The sequence below is a fragment of the Cupressus sempervirens genome, chromosome 6 (assembly GCF_028749045.1).
Source record: "Cupressus sempervirens isolate cs-2001-9-10 chromosome 6, ASM2874904v1, whole genome shotgun sequence".
NCBI lineage: Eukaryota > Viridiplantae > Streptophyta > Pinopsida > Cupressales > Cupressaceae > Cupressus > Cupressus sempervirens.
In genome coordinates, this window is record NC_143123.1 from 148,142,016 (window position 1) to 148,161,107 (window position 19,092).

Consider the following 19,092-nt stretch of genomic DNA (forward strand, 5'->3'; position numbering starts at 1 on the left):
TTTTTGTTCAAGAGAGGATAGAGTGTCCTTTGACACTTTACACTATGTTGGTCTAGTCATAAAACACTCAAGACTAGATGGATCAAGAGAAATTATACCTCATGCCTAGGTACAAGAATTTGAAACTTGTCATTCATTTAGTCTCATGATAGAAGGAAATGCCATTAAACTTGCGGTCCTCCACTTGACAGGAATAGCCCATGAGCCATGGCACCATCGTCTTATCACCTATGGCCACCAACAAATAACCACTTGAGCTCACACAAAATTTCATCAAAAGATTTGATCAGAAACATCGACAATGGTGTTTCAAAGATATAACCCAACTTAGGCAACAACAAGCAATGGAAGAACTTGCCAGGGAATTCCAAAAGTTGGTTGTCATACTTATAGAAATCACTCCAGAAAGACTCGCTTATCTATTTGTTGAGGGATTGAAAGATTCACTCCAAGCATTAGTAGGTGCACTTAAACCAATAACCCTAGATGATGCCATAGAAATAGCTTTGAGAATAGACGCATCATCTACAAATGTTCAAACCACAAACAAACATACCCACAAGAAAGATAAGTGTTGTACGAACTTCCTACCAAATGGTGAACTTAAGAAAAAGAAGTAATGGTTCAAATGCCAAAAAACTTGGATACGAGGGCACATTTACGATAAAGGAGAATCTAGAAGGAAAAATTTGTGCTATGAATGTAAAGAAAAATGAGAGCCAACATGAAAGCAAGGTATGTAAACGTAGACGTGGAATAATATCTCAAGCTTCTAAGCAATGTGTATTCAAGATTGGATGCGCCATCGAAGGACAAAAAGTCATCACTCTGGAAGATAGAAGGGCATCCCACAATTTCACTAATGAAAGATTGGTTGTAGAGATAAAACTAAAAACCAAGAGTTCTCGAGGATTATCTACAACCCAAGCACCACAAGCTTTGGTTACATCCACTAACATAGTCCCACAAAAATAGATCACATTAGAGAAGCACTTCACTAGACACTCGTATCATATTTGGTGCTCCTTGGATATACTCCCTAGCATGCTTCAAATTTGATCTTCCTAACTCGAAAATTCATTTCCAACAAGAGGGACAAGAAATCACTTTGGAAGGATTACCCATAGATGGAAGACTCGCCGGTTACTCGGCGAGTTTTTAAAACTCGCCGAGTATTTTGGGACGGCGAGTAAATCGCCCAAAAACTCGCCTGCCAAAAAACTCGGCGTTAGTCCAAAAACTCGCCGAGTAATCGGCGAGTTTTAGTCAAAAACTCGGCAAGTTATGTAAAAAAACTCGCGGTTCAGGGAACCCGCGGCCAATGACGCCTAAATAGGTCAAAACGCATTGTTTTTTGCATTGTTTCTTTCATTTGTGTGGAGCAAAGAAGGTTTTAGCTGATTGCAAGTGATTAAAGGCAGATTGGAGTGGATTTTGGAGGATTCTAACCGAATTTAGAAGAGAAATTTCTTTCCAGGTATGTTCATCTTATCATTGTTTGAAAACTTTTTATAGTTTTAAGCAAAGCTTTTATTGTTTTTGTTGTTGTTTGTAAATGATTTCAAATCATTTGAAAGTTGAAACCCTAGTTGTTCTAAACTTCTAGCTTCTAAGTTCTAACTCTAAGTTCTAACTTTTTTTATTCGTTTTTCTATAAATTTAATTATTTATGTTTAGGGCAGCGGACAAGCATTAAGAAAACATGACAAACCCGCAAGAAGAGTGGCCACAAACACCATGCCCATCTGGATATATAGGCACTCGGCCTAAAAATGCAAAAGATAAGGCATGGCGGTATGCCTATGAAGCTCCAAGTCCAAATGATATTGGGAAGGTGATATGCATTCCCTATGAGAGAATTATTTCTGGAGGCATAAACCGCCTCAAATACCACCTTGCAGGCATAAAGAAACATGACTCAAATCCTTGTCTCAAGGTAACTGATGAAGAAAAAAGATTCATCCATGCCCTACTTGCAGCTGCTGAAGAGAAAAAATTGAATAGGGAGAGGGCAAAATTATCTATGAGGGCAGCCATAGCTGAATCTGAAGGAGCTCCTTTTGATATGCAAGAGGAAGAAGAAGCACTTGAGAACATACCAGGATCTCTTTGTGGCCCACGGATCCGCAAACAAAATTTCTCTTTTACCGGTTCCACTTCTTCTACATCTCCTACTTCTTCATCATCACCATCCGGATCCCCATCAAGGATAGGTGGTTATTTTGTGCCCAGGAACACATCTGGAGCACAGCCATCATTAGAGGGCACTGCATGGTTTAAGGAGGTGCATGAGCAAACTGATATTGCAGCAGCTGATTTTTGGTTTTTCAACAATATCTCAATGAATGCCGCTGATAGTCCCTATTGGGTCAATATGGTGAATGCAATGACAATATCAGGCAAAGGGTACAAGCCGCCTAATCGCAAGGATATGAGTGGAAGCTTAGTATTTTACTATTTAGTAATTGTAAATAATTGAGATTCACTTTAGTTCATTGTTATATTTTAAATCTTAATTGTTATAACTTATTTCCTAATTTTTTACTAACACTTACACTTTATTTAATATTACACTTAAATTTTGTAGGTTGCTTGACAAAGCGGTTGGTAGGGCAAGATTGTTGATAGAAGACCAAAAGAAAGAGTGGAAGAAGTATGGCTGCACCATTTTATCTGATGGGTGGACAGATGGAAGAAGTAGAACCATTATTAACTTCTTGATTGCTTGCAAAGATGATGTGGTGTTTTGTAAATCTGTCGATGCCTCCAACAAAGTGAAAAATGCAGCCACATTGGCTTTAATGTTGGAGAATGTTGTCATGGAGGTGGGAATAGAGAATGTGGTGCAAATAATCACAGATAATGCAGCAGCATATCTGGCAGCAAGTAGATTCAATTTTTTATATTTGAATCAATATGAATCATGAATGTAATGATATGGTATTATTCAATTTAGATTTGATGTAATTTGTAAATACTAAATATGGAAAGTTTGTTACTGATTATTGATTTTTTGCTAATCTTTTAGGTAGAATCCTCCAAGAGAGGCATCCCACACTTTTTTGGTCACCTTGTGCAGCACATGTCCTTGACCTTCTTTTGGAGGACATAGGAAAACTTGATTGGGTGAGTCCAGTTGTGGAAGATGCTAGGCGAGTCACGAAATATATCTATAATCACCCATGGGTTCTCAGTTTGATGAGAAAAGCCACTAAAGGCAAAGATTTGATGATACCTGCTATGACAAGGTTTGCAACGGTCTTCTTGACGTTGCAAAGTATTCTTGACCACATATTGGCTTTGAAGCAAATGTTTGTGTGTGCTGATTGGGTTGCTTCACCTTACTCAAAGAAGCCCGAAGGAGAAGCTGTGGCACGAATAGTCTTTGATGATAGCTTTTTTGCAAAGGCTAAGGAGATTGTGGAGGTAACTTCATTATATTTTTAGTTTATTCAAGTTTCATTTTCAATTCATAACTTACTATGTTATTAACTAATTTGTATTTTTCGAATTTCAAATGTAGATGTCTCTGCCCCTGGTTCTAGTCTTGCGCACATGTGATGGGCAGCAATCCCCAATGGGAGGTCTTTATGAGGCCATGGATAGGGCGAAAGAGGCTGTTAGAAGTTACTATCACGAGGACAGTCTCAGATTTGAACCCATTTGGGAAATAATTGATAGGAGGTGGAACAATATGCTCCACCAACCTATTCGTGCAGCAAGCTACTTCCTCAATCCCAAATTCAGGTACTATGATAATTGATTGTCCTTGAAGTTGGGATTTTAATAAATCTTTATTTTACTTTACTTTTTAAGGTTGTGTAGTAAGACTTGATATCATTTTCTATTTGTTTTAGGGCTGATGATTCCTACTCAGATCCTAATGGAGAGGTCATGGAAGGTCTCTCTAAATGCATTGAGAGAATGATATCAAGTGAAGAGGAGAGAGACCTTATTGTGACCGAACAACAAATCTATGTGGAATCAAGGGGTCCTTTGTTCTCTTCTATGCTAGCAAAGAGAGCAAGATCTACTCAAGCACCAGGTAAAGCGTCAAACTTTAAAACTTTTGCTAATTGATAAGTTGTGCTTCTGATTTTGTTTTTTATTGCTTTATAACTTTTTAAATTTTGTTTTGCAGATGCTTGGTGGGCAAGTTGGGGTGGCAATACCCCCAATTTAAGGAAATTTGCTCTTAGAGTCCTATCCCAACCTTGTAGCTCATCCCATTGTGAGCGCAATTGGAGCTTATTTGAGTCCATTCATACAAAGAAAAGAAACAGAATAACTCAAAAACGGCTTAATGACCTTGTTTATGTGCACTATAATCTTAAGTTGAGCATAAAAAAATCACAGCTCTTAGAACTACCTGGTCCGCTTGATCTAGATGAGATAGATCCTTATTCTGATTGGACAACACAGGAGCCAAGTCCATTTTTTACACCAGATGAGATCGCTGATTTGGAGAGGCAGGCCATGGAGGGGGAGGTTGACACTGATTTTTAGTTCACTATGGATGACATTGAGGATGAGGACGAGGATGATGATGATTCAGGCGAGGATCAGACATTACCATTAGGTGGAGATGCATCCTCTTCTAGGACGCCGAGCCAGTCAGTAGGGACGTCGAGCGAGGGGGCACAGCCACAGAGTTCACAGTCACGCAACTCATGCCCTATCCCAGTGCAGGGCACTTCTTCTAGGACTAGACCCCCTCGCTTTCCTGCTAGTGCAAGTGGAAAGAGGAAGATGTGATTGGCATTGTCACATTGTATTGATGTATTTAGACTTTTAGTATTTACTTCTAGTTTGACAGATTGAAACTATTTAGTAATTTACTATTTTGCTTCCTACCATGAGCATTCTGCATGAGAATGCAATTTTGTACGCATTATGCATTTATATATATCTAAACTTTGTTTCTTTCTTTTGTATTGTCTTTAATTAACTTATTAGATGCATCTTCTCATTAAATTTTGCAAAATAAATGTATTTTTAATTAAATTTCAGCGGTTTTTTAGGTTCCCGAGTTTTTCCCGAGTTTTTTTTTTAAATCGCCGAGTTTTTCCCGATTAAACTTTTGGGGGGCTTGGCGAGTTTTTGCATTTGGCAAGTTTTCCAACTATGGGATTACCTGACATTTCCCTGATTATGGTTTCCTACAAAAGAATAGGAAGAATCTTTAGGCATGGGCAAGGAGAGTTGGCTGCCCAGTACATGAAATTCCACCTACTTTACATCTCAAGAGGAGATTTGAACAAATTATAGAATTGGGAAAAGGGTCAAAACCAATAACTAGTACCCTTATAGACTTCCCCAAAAATACAAACAAGAGATAGAGAAAACTATTAAAGAACTCATGGAGACTGTCCACTCCAACCAAGTTCAAGCCCTTCTGCATCATCAATAATGATCATAAAAAGAAAGATTACCATCTGCACCTTAGAAAATGTGTATAGATTACCAAGCTTTCAACAAGAAAACTATAAAAAACTGCTATATTATCCCTAGAGTGGATCACCAAATCTTCTCTAGGATTGATTTGTGATTGAGATATCACCAAATGAGAATGAGAGAAGAAGACATTTCAAAAATTTCCTACCTTCACATATGAGGTATCTGATAATTTAGACACCTACTTTGTCCCTAACGGGTGATAGTGATAAAACATTTGGTTCTTTGTGAAGAGCAATCGTATTGTTCCCTATTTGAGCAAATTTGCCTATATTTGAAGCATTTCCCATCAAAACCCTTTTAGATTTGCTTCACAATTAGCTAGCGAGTGTAAAAATTGAAGAACAATCTCTTCTTTATAACCATCCATTTTTTTAATATAGTCTAGCCATCCCATATCATGAAATGTAGAGGCATGCCTAATCGATTAGTAAGGAGAACTGTCTGGTTTGTTGGCTCTTTGCAAATGATGTTGCCACCCATCTTATGCTTAGGATTTCTACAAAATGCAATTGATTTTCACATAAAACCTTTGTTCCTTACCTCTGCTACTTTAGATCATGTGCATTGTTGATTCTTTTTGTTGGTAAGCTTAGGTTTTGCTTTTAAAATAATGTGAATATTTCTTGAGTTGGAAATTGGAATTACTCCTAAGCTCAATTTCCAAAAAATCAAGATGCATTTAACTGAAATGCTCAACATGTGTAAAGATGATAGAAATGAGATAAGAATGATGGCTCACATAGTGATGACTCAATGTTTCAGTAATAATTATCATCCTTTGTAAGAATGATATTCATTCATTGTAGCAGCCATTTTGTTTTTCCCCCAATTAAGTATATCATATGACTTTGCATGACTACTTATAGTCAAAAGTATATGGGTATATAAGGATAAATATGGGGAATAAGCACTAAGCACTAGTTAACTATGGTCATTAATGAATGGTGTGCGTTAAACAATCATTGATGGCTCACACAGTGATGACTCAATGTTTCAGTAATAATTATCATCCTTTGTAAGAATGATATTCATTCATTGTAGCAGCCATTTTGTTTTTCCCCCAATTAAGTATATCATATGACTTTGCATGACTACTTATAGTCAAAAGTATATGGGTATATAAGGATAAATATGGGGAATAAGCACTAAGCACTAGTTAACTATGGTCATTAATGAATGGTGTGCGTTAAACAATCATTGATCAACATAACAAGTAAGTTGTCCAAGTATGGAACCTCAAGTATAAGTTAATGAAAAGGTGAACAATTGTTGTGGAATGTTGTTGACAATGAGAGGTGCAATAATGATATTGGAGGCATGAGCTTGGTTAGATGTTTTCACAATGTTATAGTGGCTAAAAGATTCGTATTGGAAGCTACATGACATTAAATGGATAGTTACTTCAAGCTCACAATTGCTAGTTGTTGCAGGAACAGAAACTGATGTGAGTTATAGGAACATAAACTGATAGTTGTTGTAGGAGGCTTTGTAGTGCTAAAATTTAGAAGCTGTAAAATGTTGTAGGTTGGCCTACATCAAGAGGACAGTGGTAATAGGATGAAGTATTGTTGCAACAGATGTTAAGAGAATGGCTAACAATGCCCAAAATGCTTTCACTATTGGGTATTTTTACTGTAACTTTTTTTATAGGGAAATAATACAAGTGTAGTGCAATGTCTAAGTTGTTAAGCACCTCCAATATTGTCTATAATGAAATCTATCGTAGATGACCAATAAAATTCCCAAGATTTGTTGTCAATGACCAATTTTTATAATCTATAAAGCTTGATGTCGTGACCATTGACCATCAAAGAAAACCTTAAAGAACTACCTCTTCTAGTTTAGTGGGTCCAAGCCAACCGGCCTAAAATTTCCTTTAGTGATACTTATATGATCATATCTTAAGTCATACAACAAAGATTAATCACCCTTTCTGAATGCCTTTGTTTTAATAAACTTGATTTGTCAATTTGTTTTCTATTTTGCACAATTTATATGACTATTTTTTCTTTCCTCAACTCATCTAGTGTGATAAGTTGTTATCTGATCGTCTCATGAATCTAACAAATCTAATACCAATTGAAGTAATGTGCTTAAGGGCTTACGCTCATGTTCAAAAGGGAGCACATCCTTCTTACCATACACCGATTCATAGGGTGAGATCCATGTGGTTCTCATTGATGTGATCTTGTCGGGCCATATTGCTTCAGGAAGGCATGTTGCCCAATATCAGTGATGCAAAACTATAATTCTAGTTCGAGTGCCTTATCCCTATTGGTGATTATACTCTACCATTTGATTAAGATTGATTGGGAGTAGACTTCTATATCTAAGTTCATATTCTTTTACAAGGGTCACAATCAACTTTGATGTAAAATGCGGTCCCTGACTAATGAACATTTCCTCAAGCACTCACTTAGAGGTGAGGATCTCCTCCTACAAGGGTTCTGCTACTTTTTCATTGTGTGCATGTTGTAAGGCCTTGACTTTGACCTATTTTGTTGTGTGATCTATGCGTACTAGTATGTATTGCTTATTTAACGGGGGGTCAATTAGGCCAATGAAATCAAGACCCCATTTAACAAAAGTTTGTAGTACCAAATATGGCTAAAATGGCATCTCATCGATTTCTATTGGGCGGCCCATTTGATGACAATTCTCACATCTATGTGTGCACTGAGTTGCATCTTTAAGTAATGTTGGCCAAAAATATACAATTACTGAGACCTTGAATGTTGTTCATTTTTCTACACAGTGTCCTCTACAAGATTCATCAAGACTAGTGCATAGAATATCAAAGACCTGAACTTTTCAAATTCAATAGTGCATGATGTTGGAGACAATGTAAAAGAGATAGCCAGACATTGATGAATATCGAAGCCTCTTTTTCACGATAGTGTTTTTACCTTGGAGAAAAATGTAGAGTTCTTCCTATTTAGCAAAAATGTAGTTCAATTTGATTGCTTGGAAATTTTTACTAATGAAATATATAGCATATCCTAGCATATTATATTTTTGGCCCAATACAACCCCTATAGCATAGTTCAATGCATCTATACGGATATGAAAGGGAATTGTGTTGTTAGTTTCTCTCAACAATAGCATTGTTGTTGAGGAACCGTTTAGAGATTGAAAGGTTTTCAAACATACAATTGTCCACTTAAAATTCTTACCAGATGCATAAGTTTTCACAAACAATGGTCTTCCTAGTATCAGTGAGCATCCTCTTAGTTGGCTTTCACTTACAAGACCATAAAGTCAATTGGGTATTCCAAGAATCTAGTGAACTCAATACTTCTTTCTTCAACAGTTAAATAATTTTCCATCACAATACTAGAGGGGTAGGAAGAAGATCAACAAGATGTAAAGTTTAAATGCTTCTTTGGTCATTATGTTAATGGTAGCACATATAGTGTTTTGTATGAAGAGGCATTAATTTAAACATTCCAAAATCACTCTACTAGGGTCTACATCTTTCGGAACAACTAAATTTGCAAGCATAATATCTAGAAATTGCATGTAACAGTCTAGGTGTAAATTGGCACATCCTTGATTCTTTGAAACAAAGGATTGGACACAAACATGTTGTTGGAAGCCAACATTGGGTGGTCGATTTGATGACAACGCTCACATCTATGTGTGTCCTGATCTGCATCTTTATGTGATGCTGGCCAAAAATATCCAATTATTGAGACCTTGAATGTTGTTCGTTTTGCTGCAAAGTGTCCTCTACAAGATTCATCAAGACAAGTATATAGAATATCAAAGACCTGAACTTCACAAATTCATTAGCGCATGATGTTGGAGCATATGTGGAAGAGATAGCCAGACATTGATGAATATCAAAGGCTCTTTTCTGCTATGTTGTCTTTTTACCTTGGAGAAAAAAGTAGAGTTCTTGTTTAGCAACAATGTAATTCAGTTCTAATTCTTGGAGATATTCACTAATGAAATATATAGCATGTCCTAGCATATATTATTTTTGGCCCAATACAATCCCTATAGCGTAGTTCGATGCATCTATATGGATATGAAAGGGAATTGTGCAGTTGAGTTCTTGCAACACTAGCATTGTTGTTGAGGAACCCTTTAGGGATTGAAAGGCTTCCTAACATACAATTGTCCACTTGAAATTCTTACCAGACAAAACAGTCATCAGAAACCATGGTCTTGCTAGTATAGGTGAGTATCCTCTTAAGTAGGCTTTTAGTTACAAGACCATGAAGTCAATTGGGTATTTCCAAGAATCTAATGAAATCCTCAATAACTCTTGCTTTAACAGTTGAATAATCTGCCACTGCAGTAGTAGAGGGGTAGGAAGAAGATCAACAAGTTGTAAAGTTTGTATTTTCTTTGGTCATTATGTTAATGGTAGCACATATAGTGTTTTGTACAAATACGCCTTAATGTAAACATCCAAAATTGATCTAAAAGGGCCTACATCTTTTGGAACAACTATATCTCCAAGCATAATGTCTACAAATTGCCCATAACAGTCCTGGTGTAAACTGGCACATCCTTGCTTGTTTGAAACAAAGGAATTGGACACACATTTTTCGGACGTCCAAATAAGTCAAATTCCAGTATGGGTTCTTGTCCTATTTACTAAATCTTGCTGGACATGAGGGATAGAGGTTCATGATTTCTACCTTACATGGATCTGAATTAGGATTTTTTTTTAAATTGTTTTCCTACAATTTAGTGTCCATGGTTGGGTTCTCCATGGGTAGTTTTATGATAATTGTAGTTGGTAAGGGGAGCCACTTCACTAAGTGAAGCTATAGATTACTTTGACCACATAGTTCATATATTTAAAGCACTTCAATAGACTATGTCTATTGAGCTGACTTACTTTACCAGTTAGGTGCAAGTTGAGTTGTTAAAAGAGTGGCTTTGAAAGATATTGGTGTAGTGTTGTTTAGAGTGCTTATTGGTGGTTGAGTCAAAGGTTGTGGTTATTGTTAGAAGCTAACATAGGGATTGGACCAACTCTGGTTTCCTTGCCAATACACAGTATTGTTGTGGCCACTGTTGATTTTGGACTTGTGAATACAATGGCTGCAATTTCCATCGACTTTGGTAAGGTGTCTGATTGGGTGACACTGACCATTGCCAAGGTAGAGGAGGCAAGTTTTTGCATTGAACAATATACCATCTGGGAGCATTTAAAAATGAGCTAAAACGTGGAATACTGTATAACAACGGATCCTAACCTTGTTGTGGTGGTCATGGTTGATCTTGTGCTACATGAAAAACTTGTCCCCCTTCACCTTCCCCTAGGCTCAATTCTTCCTTCTCATGCCTATCTTCAACTTTGGTGGATGTTAATTTTGGACTTATGAATTCAATGGCTGCAATTTCCATCCACTTTGCTAAGGTGTCTGATTAGGTGACATTGAGTGTTGCCAAGGTGGAGAAGTCATGTTTCCATTAAGCATTATACCAGTTGGAAGCATTTAAAAATGAACTAAGAAATGGAGTACTATATGACAAAAACCCTAAAAGTCACCTTGTTGTGGTGGACATGCTTTATCTTGTACTATGTGAAAAACTTGTCTGCCTTCACCTTCCACCACCCTAAATTCTATTGTATCATGTCTATCATCAACTTCGTTGGCCATTTGCTTGCACTCGCACACAATTTTCTTTCATCCACAATGGTGCAAAAACGCTATCAAGGTCACCTCTGCTTCCTCTCACTCCTTTACATGCAGTGGGTCAAGATGAGTTGCCATGTGACTTATAATATCTTGTTTCACATCCTTAAGAAAAATGCTGAATTCTACTCTGTAAACTCACATATGAATCCTTGTAGAAGACAAAACTATGAGGTTTGTGGCTCTTTTCAATTATTGACCTTGAGAAGCTTTTGCAGATCTTAAAAACACCATAAAACAACTGATGGAAAGCATCACAACCCCCAATCACCATACAATTTTCCTTTACTCCCCTTAGGAATACTAACTTAGGTGATTCTGAGTGCAGCCCATTGTGATATGAGTTACATAAGCAAAACATAGACCTTACTAGATAGTCTTCAAGGGGTTCGTTTCTTTCTCATTCATTCTAAATATATCATCTCCTCTCATATCTCTGCTTCTACAGTATTCTTGATATTTTTGCAAAAGCATGTGCTAATCTGTCACTGCATCTCTACCTAATCACACATACTCCCTTAAGGTAGCTGGAAAAAGTTTCAATCTATGTGCATCTGTAATATACACATCACTCCAATAGAGGAAATCAAATTTGAACAAAAAAGTGTCTAGGTCCTTGATGATTAGGCCATGAAAATCAGTAAGCTCGACGGGAGAATGTTCTTCATAGTCACAGCTCATGCTTGGTCAAAGATAGATAAATGAAATGTAACAGGCCCAGAAAGACTTTCTACTTTTTCATCCACCATTGTGATTTAAAGATTTTGGGATTTTGCCTTACTTTTAGTCTTACGCTACAAAATAAACTAAAATATAAAGAAAACAAAAAAAAACTACTTAAAAACCCAAATGTCCCTGAGCTTGATACCATCCCCAGCAACAATGCCAAAAATGTTGAGTACAACTCCTAACAAATCCGATGCAACTATGGCTTGCATATGACTCGGATAGTCATACTTGATTGACCAACCTATTGAGTTATGATGCACTACATATATCTATCAACCTAGTCCATAGCAGAGAAATTTTACATTTGCAAAAAAAGGAAAAGAATGCAATGCTAATGAGAAATCCATCTCATAAAATCTTTAGCTGATCAAAATCTATACAGTAATTACAACTTTACTGTGGACCCTACAGATAAACTGATATCGACTATAATAAATTAATGACAAACAAATCTAACCATGCAAGAATATATGCCAATAGGATAAAAGTTCAGGTGCCGTCAAACCTCAAGTGGGCCCTTGCTTGGATTAACTGCGCCCTTTTCTTTAACTCTATTGAAGTATTACTTAAAAAAGCACATCACACAACTCATTATATGGAAAGAATGAAGCAAACCTACATATCAGAAAACTCTGTCTTCAAATTATTTGCTTAAATCTACTACATATATCTAGAATATCCGGTGTCCATAAACATGTTGCATTACTAAACATATATGCCTCTAAAAATACTTCATACATTTAACAATTCCTACAACTAGAATCTCTTGTTTGTTCTTTCCCGGACACCATTTGGCACTCCTGCTGGGTTGCTCTTTTCTGAACTGCTGTATCTTTCAGTCCATTGGACCCTTGTTGGTCTCTTGCTGGACATTAATATCATTATCTTATCTTATCTTTGTTAAATTTCTCGATTAGATTTTCTCAATCCTTTGATATAATTACAATTTGATATTAAAGTCTTATAAATATTTGAGCTATGTAAACACTTGTAAATATTATTTATATCTCTTTATACGATGGCAACTTGAGTCTATATTTATTAGGATCGTTCTTCAAAATATATTCCGTATATATATTCTCTTTAATATTATATGAACAAAAATTTGAAATGATGAATGTCTCTGATTTGCTGCCACCTTAATATAGAAGTATTTGTATAAATCTCTTTATTCAATGGATGCTCTAAAGTTGTTGATTTAATCAGACTGCTTGTACAATCTAACTTCTGTATTTTATAAAGTGGGGGTTCTTATCATAATAAATATGATTCCAACGAAAAGGTATGTGACCCTACACAAACTGCTCAACCAACACATTGATCAAAGGTAACATAAAGGAAATAAACACAATGAATATAATCTTGGTCAATGTGGGCATGAGAAACATAGGAATGTGCATGGAAATCCTAAGCAAGATGAACGAAGGTATAAGGTGGGTCACATCAGGTTTAACACAATGACCAATGTGACTAAGGAGATTACAGAAGCCTGACTCAGACATAGTACCTCGTAACTATAAAACCCCTATTACCATTGCATACATGGAAGCACAAATACGTGCATCATGCTAGGTCACATCAAAATATTAATATTAATATTAAAATAGGATGGACATGAAGGAAAGACCTTTGAATAATAATCATAGTAGATATATAAATATTGACATATACAATTATACAATTATATATATATATATATATATATATATATAATATTTAATCAACAAATTAATGTTTATGTTTTATCTGACAGAAGCTATAAAACATTAACAATCTTATCCTACACTTCTACAATTGTATCCACCATATAAGTGAAGGAAACTTGTTTATAGAATGAAAAGCAAAACTAGGAAACCATAGTCAAAGTTGTTATCGGCAAAAGTATAACAAAGCCAACGGGATTAGTAACTAATGAACACTTCTACCAAGACTTTCCAATATGTGCATAGATATTTAGATGAATAACTGGATCAATTTAATTCTTCCAAAATCCTTGCTGAAAAGTAGGCATTATACTCTCTGTTAATCATCCTTCCCTGGTAGGGAGATATGTCCTTATCTGCAAAGTTGTAGGGAACTGCAGTCTTGGAAGAGACTATGCCTTTGGCTACAAGTAATTGGATGTTTGACTGCAAGTATCTGGTCCTTTGGCTATAGGTATGCTATTCTCAATTGTTGCAAGCAGAAGTTAGTTCCACAAAATCTTCTCAATTATTGCAAGCAGAAGTTAGTTCCACAAAATCCCCCAACTCCAAAATCATCATGATTAGAATAACATGCCAGATTTTATTTTATTTTAATATATAGAGCACAACAATTCATTAACACATGTTACAATTAACATAGTAAATTTCATAGTTTGCAAACACGGACTTGGAGAGTACTCAGAAAACCTCAACAGTTTAGACATGGCAACTTAGAAGTTAGTACGTATTTTTAAAAAAATCTCTTAAAGAAGCATATTTATTGTAAAGTTCAATCACAAAATGTATTCAATTAAAAACTGACATCTCAAAAGATAAGATACATGGTTTTACAGCAAAAATGTTTTAAACACGTGTTTTAAGCAGTATCTTGCCCATCATGGCATTTTTACCATATTTTTCCCAATGTCTACAAAAATGCAAGAGTTGAACATGTAAAAATTTGCCCCGAATAAAAAGTAGAGATTACTCAACAACTTAGAGAGTACTTGCACAATTTGCAAACTACGGTAAATTTTATCCTGATATTAATTTAAAAATCTTGCTTATAGGGTAGAAATATATGTAGAAATGTGCTTTCAAATAGCAAACATAAGAAACAATAGAGACACATATAAAACACATAACTAAACAAGAAAACTACCATCATCAAAATGAACTAAGAACAAAAAATTGTCCAGTTGTATAGCCTGATAAACAATAAGCGAGCAAAACAAACTGAATCAGATAAGAAATGTCTTGACTCAAATTTATATCCATGGCATGTAATTGAAGCCAGATCATCAGACCTTTCTATGCATAATGAACAACTTTACCTTAAAACTAGCTGTCTTGCAGTAAAGAAACTAGAAAACATGAAAAACTAAGACATACTACATACATACTTATATGGACGGTATCCTATCTTCTTAAGTTTTAACAAGGCAAAAGAGTTTTCCATTGGACAAGCTAAATTATTAATTTCTGCTATGCTTTCTCAATGGGAAATTATTTTAGCTTGTCACAATCACTTAAGAAAATAAGATATTGTCCATACAGACATAAATATATATACGATAAATGTGAGAAATTAAACAATCCTGCATAGTAAAATAATACTGTAATATTGGGCTAGGGGCTTGGCTCAATTGGCGAGAGCTTTCTTTAGTAAGGCATGAGATCTTGAGGTCCACTCTCACCCCAGGCCCAGTGGTACCAAAAGGCGTGTTGCACCAGCATCACCCATTCGGACTTTTCAAGAAAAGAAATAAATGTACATAGCAAATGAAAAAGATTATACCTGTGCCATATGACACAATCCCTCTTTAAAACATGGATCGAGCTGCACTGCCTTTCTATGCGCTTCAAATGCTCTCTTGTATTCACCAACAGCTACTAGTGCTAATCCCTTCATACAAATTCAAACAATATATAATAGCCATCCAAGATGTCATATGATATCAAAATTTACATGACTTCAAGGTCAAAAATCTGCTGCTAACGTGTACCATGTAACTGTATGCAGACTTATTATGCTTATCCAACAGTACACATGCACCCAAATCTGCTACAGCGTCTTCAAAGTCCTTGGATTTGAAGAAAACCATACCTGCATTAAGTTTCAAGAAGAATGTTATGCACAAATCAGTTAACTACTACCATACAGAATTCTCTGAAGCTTGAAAATCTGAAGAGCTAATATCCTGTTCATGCACATTTTATGTCTCAGTTCCTTGTAAGCCTGCCATATGTAAGAGACTTCCCCAGGAGAATGTACTAACTCTAAATCAAAAAAGGAATATCATACAAGAAAACTTAAAAGGTTTTGTCCTGGTTACTTTCAAGCTGAAAAATCAAAGATCTATACTCTTTGCATACAATTTAAATCACCATTCTCAATTAGCCTTTTGTGCGTAACAAAAAAAAAATCTCTAGCAAACACGGCCGAGTATATCCTTCATCATATAACACAGACAAAAAGAATAATTTCTACAACTTAAGAATCAGAAAATGAAAAACTCAAAACTCGCATCCACTGACCATGCAATTTTAGAACTGAAATTGACATGCTTGCATCATAAGGTAAAAATGGCAACATACAAAGATCCTTTTTGTCTAACATTAGTTATGTTAAAGTTTCATACCAGAATTTAAGATAAATAGCAAAACCAGAATAATGAGCACTAAGATATAACGATTTATCTAAGGAAAACCCTCCAGCTTTAGCGAGAAAAACTTAACCACAAATCTATCACTTTATTTATGAATAAGCAGAAGTCTGAAATACAATATGCCCAAACACAAGGCTCAAACTGAAGTGATATTCAGAAACACAAGATATCAATGTGTATCACATACAAATTCCTCTCGAAGAATATATAACATTGCCTGATTCTTTATTATCTTTCCGTTACAAAATGAAGACCCCTTCATTGTTTTGACCTTTCATTGTCTTCACTCTTCAATGTCTTGTCCCTCCAATGTGAGGACCCTTCGTTGTCTTCAATAAAAGAGAGATTATTTAAATATTTCAAATTTAGGCAAGCAAGATAGCTCCTGACACTATAACTTCAACAGGCTAAACATTTTATTAACAAATAAAAATATCTAGATGATTGTGAAAGACAATGAATGAATGTAAAAATCGAATGGTAGATAAAGATAAATAATTGTATTCATGTCCAAGAAGTAACTGCAACTGGGTCAAAGGGATTGAAAAGTAGAACAAGAAACAATAACAGCAGGACCACCAAACATTGACCAGAAGGCAAAGAACAGAAGAAAGAAGGGTAAACAAACCAAGACCCTAAAAGATTCAGGAAGGATGGAAGGGCAAGAGGACAGAGGAAAACCCAAAAACAGAAGGGTAATACATAAACATGGCAGAGGGGCAGTGTCGACGATGCAGGTATCTCTTGAGGTGACATGGGAAGTAATTTATTATTTCCAACTTATGACAATAAACTATAATTTAGAGCCCAACGGCTCATATTTTCAAGTAATCGAGCCTCGTTTTATAAGATGTCCGATCACAACCATTCAGTTGTCGCTTCTGAGTGACTATTCTTGCATTTACCGCACATTATTCTGCAAATATTGCCTTGTAAGTACGATATCACTGAAGAGCACACAATTATATTGAAAGGGGGGGTGTGAATCATTATAATAACAATTTTGCCAATTTAAAACTTCGATCCAAACAATAGCTTCAAATGCTGAAATAAACAATTATCCACATGAACACAATGACACAATGATTTACATGGAAACCCAATGCGGGAGAAAACCACGACAATAACTCCTTTTATATAAACTTGTTTTCTTACAATAGATTTGTAGGCTCCAACCTACTAGAGGCTACGACCTCTATGTTTATGAGCACCGCCTCACTGGAAGCTCCAACTCCCACACTTCACAGGCTCTGACCTACTGGAAGCACCAACTCCCTCTGCTTATCTTCATGAGCACTGACCCACTGCACAAAAACTCCTTTTCCACCTTTACTATGTTGCTTGATTCAACTGATGATGGATACTTTAATCACTACTTATACTTGTCGTTTATATGAACGCCTCAAATCTGCAAATTCCCTTTTTGATATACATATGTATGTTCTTCTTTTATGCCTTCATTATTTTCTGCTCAAATATATATATATATTTCTGTCTCTGCTTCAGCAATCTGCTCTACATCTTTTAAAATATATCTTTACAATATTTTTCTTCCACTCATATATCTGTTCTTAAATCTTCTCTCAACCGCTCACTGCTTCATTTGCTGCCTTGCTCTGCATATATGTTTTTTTCTTTTTATTACCTTTCTCTGATATTCTGTATTTTCAGATATTCGTTCTTCTTTTTATTTACTTTACTTCAGATATTTCATTCTATATTTTCCCACATTTTTTCGCTTCTCCAAAATGATATGTATACATAATACATATTTATATCTCATGAAAAGTCATGCCTATTTTCAAATTTGAATTATACCTCGACTTTGAATAATCACACCTCTTTAAATAATTATCGCAGCTCTTCTAATAACTTTAATCATTTAATATTATTTCCCAAACCAACTAGTTATTTTACTTCAAGCTGTTTACACTTATATAGCCTTTTATCTTCATATTTATCAGCTCCTTAAAAATAATCTGTCGTTGATTCTTATTGCTCTGTCTGTATATATATATGAGTCTATTGTTGCCACATATCATTATCACAGATTTTGTTTCATAAGCTTATTTAAAATGTCTTCTATCGGGCCCATTTGTTTGTATTATTATTGCTGCATAAAATATTTTGTAGCTATCACACTCTCTATTGTGGAATCCTCTCCGCTTCATCATTTAACTTCGCTTGTGTAACATTCCTTTGTCGTTACCTCAAAATTTTTGATATCGCAGACCTGTCAATTGAATAAGACAAAATAATTGTCTTTAATGCCAGAGCAGCCTCTCATGAATTGCTTCTTAGCTTCTTATTAGAATTTTCTTGTTCTTTATCAACTGCAACGCTTTTGTTTTTTGTCTTTATTCTTATTTTGTCTTTTCTTTAGTTTCTACGGTTGCTGCTTGCAGATAGGACAAATTGTCTTCTCTTTTCTTCTCGTCTCATTGGTATTTTTAACAATATCACTCAGAATTAATCTTTGCACACAATAAAGTATAAATGAATGGTGTCATTGCATAAGCCTTTATGTCATCATTGCTGCTGCTGTGCATATTTAAATTCCAATTTCTTTACTTAATGTCTTGGTCTTGCTTCTTATGATATCCAACTACTGCTGTGAATAAAAATAGTTGTTTCAATGCATCTGTAAACTCTATTGCTGACATGGCTCAGCATACCACCAACTATATGCTATTTTGACTTCTAAACAAACCATTTATCGTGCCTCATTGCAGACCACCACAGACTGAAATGTACAATGACTATGCACTTCAAACCCGATGATGTTTCTCTAGTATTTGTTTGATTCTTTAGCTGCTCTGTATATGATTATGGTAATCATATAGTCATCATTGAATTGTCAACCACTTCTACTTTTGTATGCCTTCACTTTTACAT

General features: G+C 35.5%; 3 protein-coding genes across 3 annotated transcripts in view; 2 read left to right on the top strand and 1 right to left on the bottom strand.

Moving 5' to 3' along the window:
* Nucleotides 1–19,092, bottom strand: part of SRFR1 (Tetratricopeptide repeat (TPR)-like superfamily protein) — a 260,775-nt gene that overhangs the window by 163,873 nt on the left and 77,810 nt on the right. Inside the window, exons 8-9 of the mRNA XM_089787186.1 lie at nucleotides 15,535–15,635; nucleotides 15,327–15,434 (exon numbers count right to left, since the gene is read on the bottom strand). Of these exons, the coding sequence (XP_089643312.1) occupies nucleotides 15,327–15,434; nucleotides 15,535–15,635 (209 nt within the window). The remainder of the gene's footprint in view (nucleotides 1–15,326; nucleotides 15,435–15,534; nucleotides 15,636–19,092) is intronic.
* Nucleotides 1,356–2,910, top strand: LOC149551664 (uncharacterized). The gene is made up of 3 exons (XM_089789521.1): nucleotides 1,356–1,477; nucleotides 1,678–2,224; nucleotides 2,860–2,910. The coding sequence occupies exons 2-3, from the start codon at nucleotides 1,703–1,705 to the stop codon at nucleotides 2,908–2,910; spliced, it is 573 nt and encodes a 190-aa protein (XP_089645647.1). The 5' UTR covers nucleotides 1,356–1,477; nucleotides 1,678–1,702.
* On the top strand, nucleotides 2,959–4,506 carry LOC149551665 (uncharacterized). Its single transcript, XM_089789522.1, has 5 exons — nucleotides 2,959–3,426; nucleotides 3,524–3,747; nucleotides 3,858–4,045; nucleotides 4,142–4,317; nucleotides 4,474–4,506. Exons 1-5 carry the CDS (start codon nucleotides 3,199–3,201, stop codon nucleotides 4,504–4,506), a joined length of 849 nt encoding a protein of 282 aa, XP_089645648.1. The 5' UTR covers nucleotides 2,959–3,198.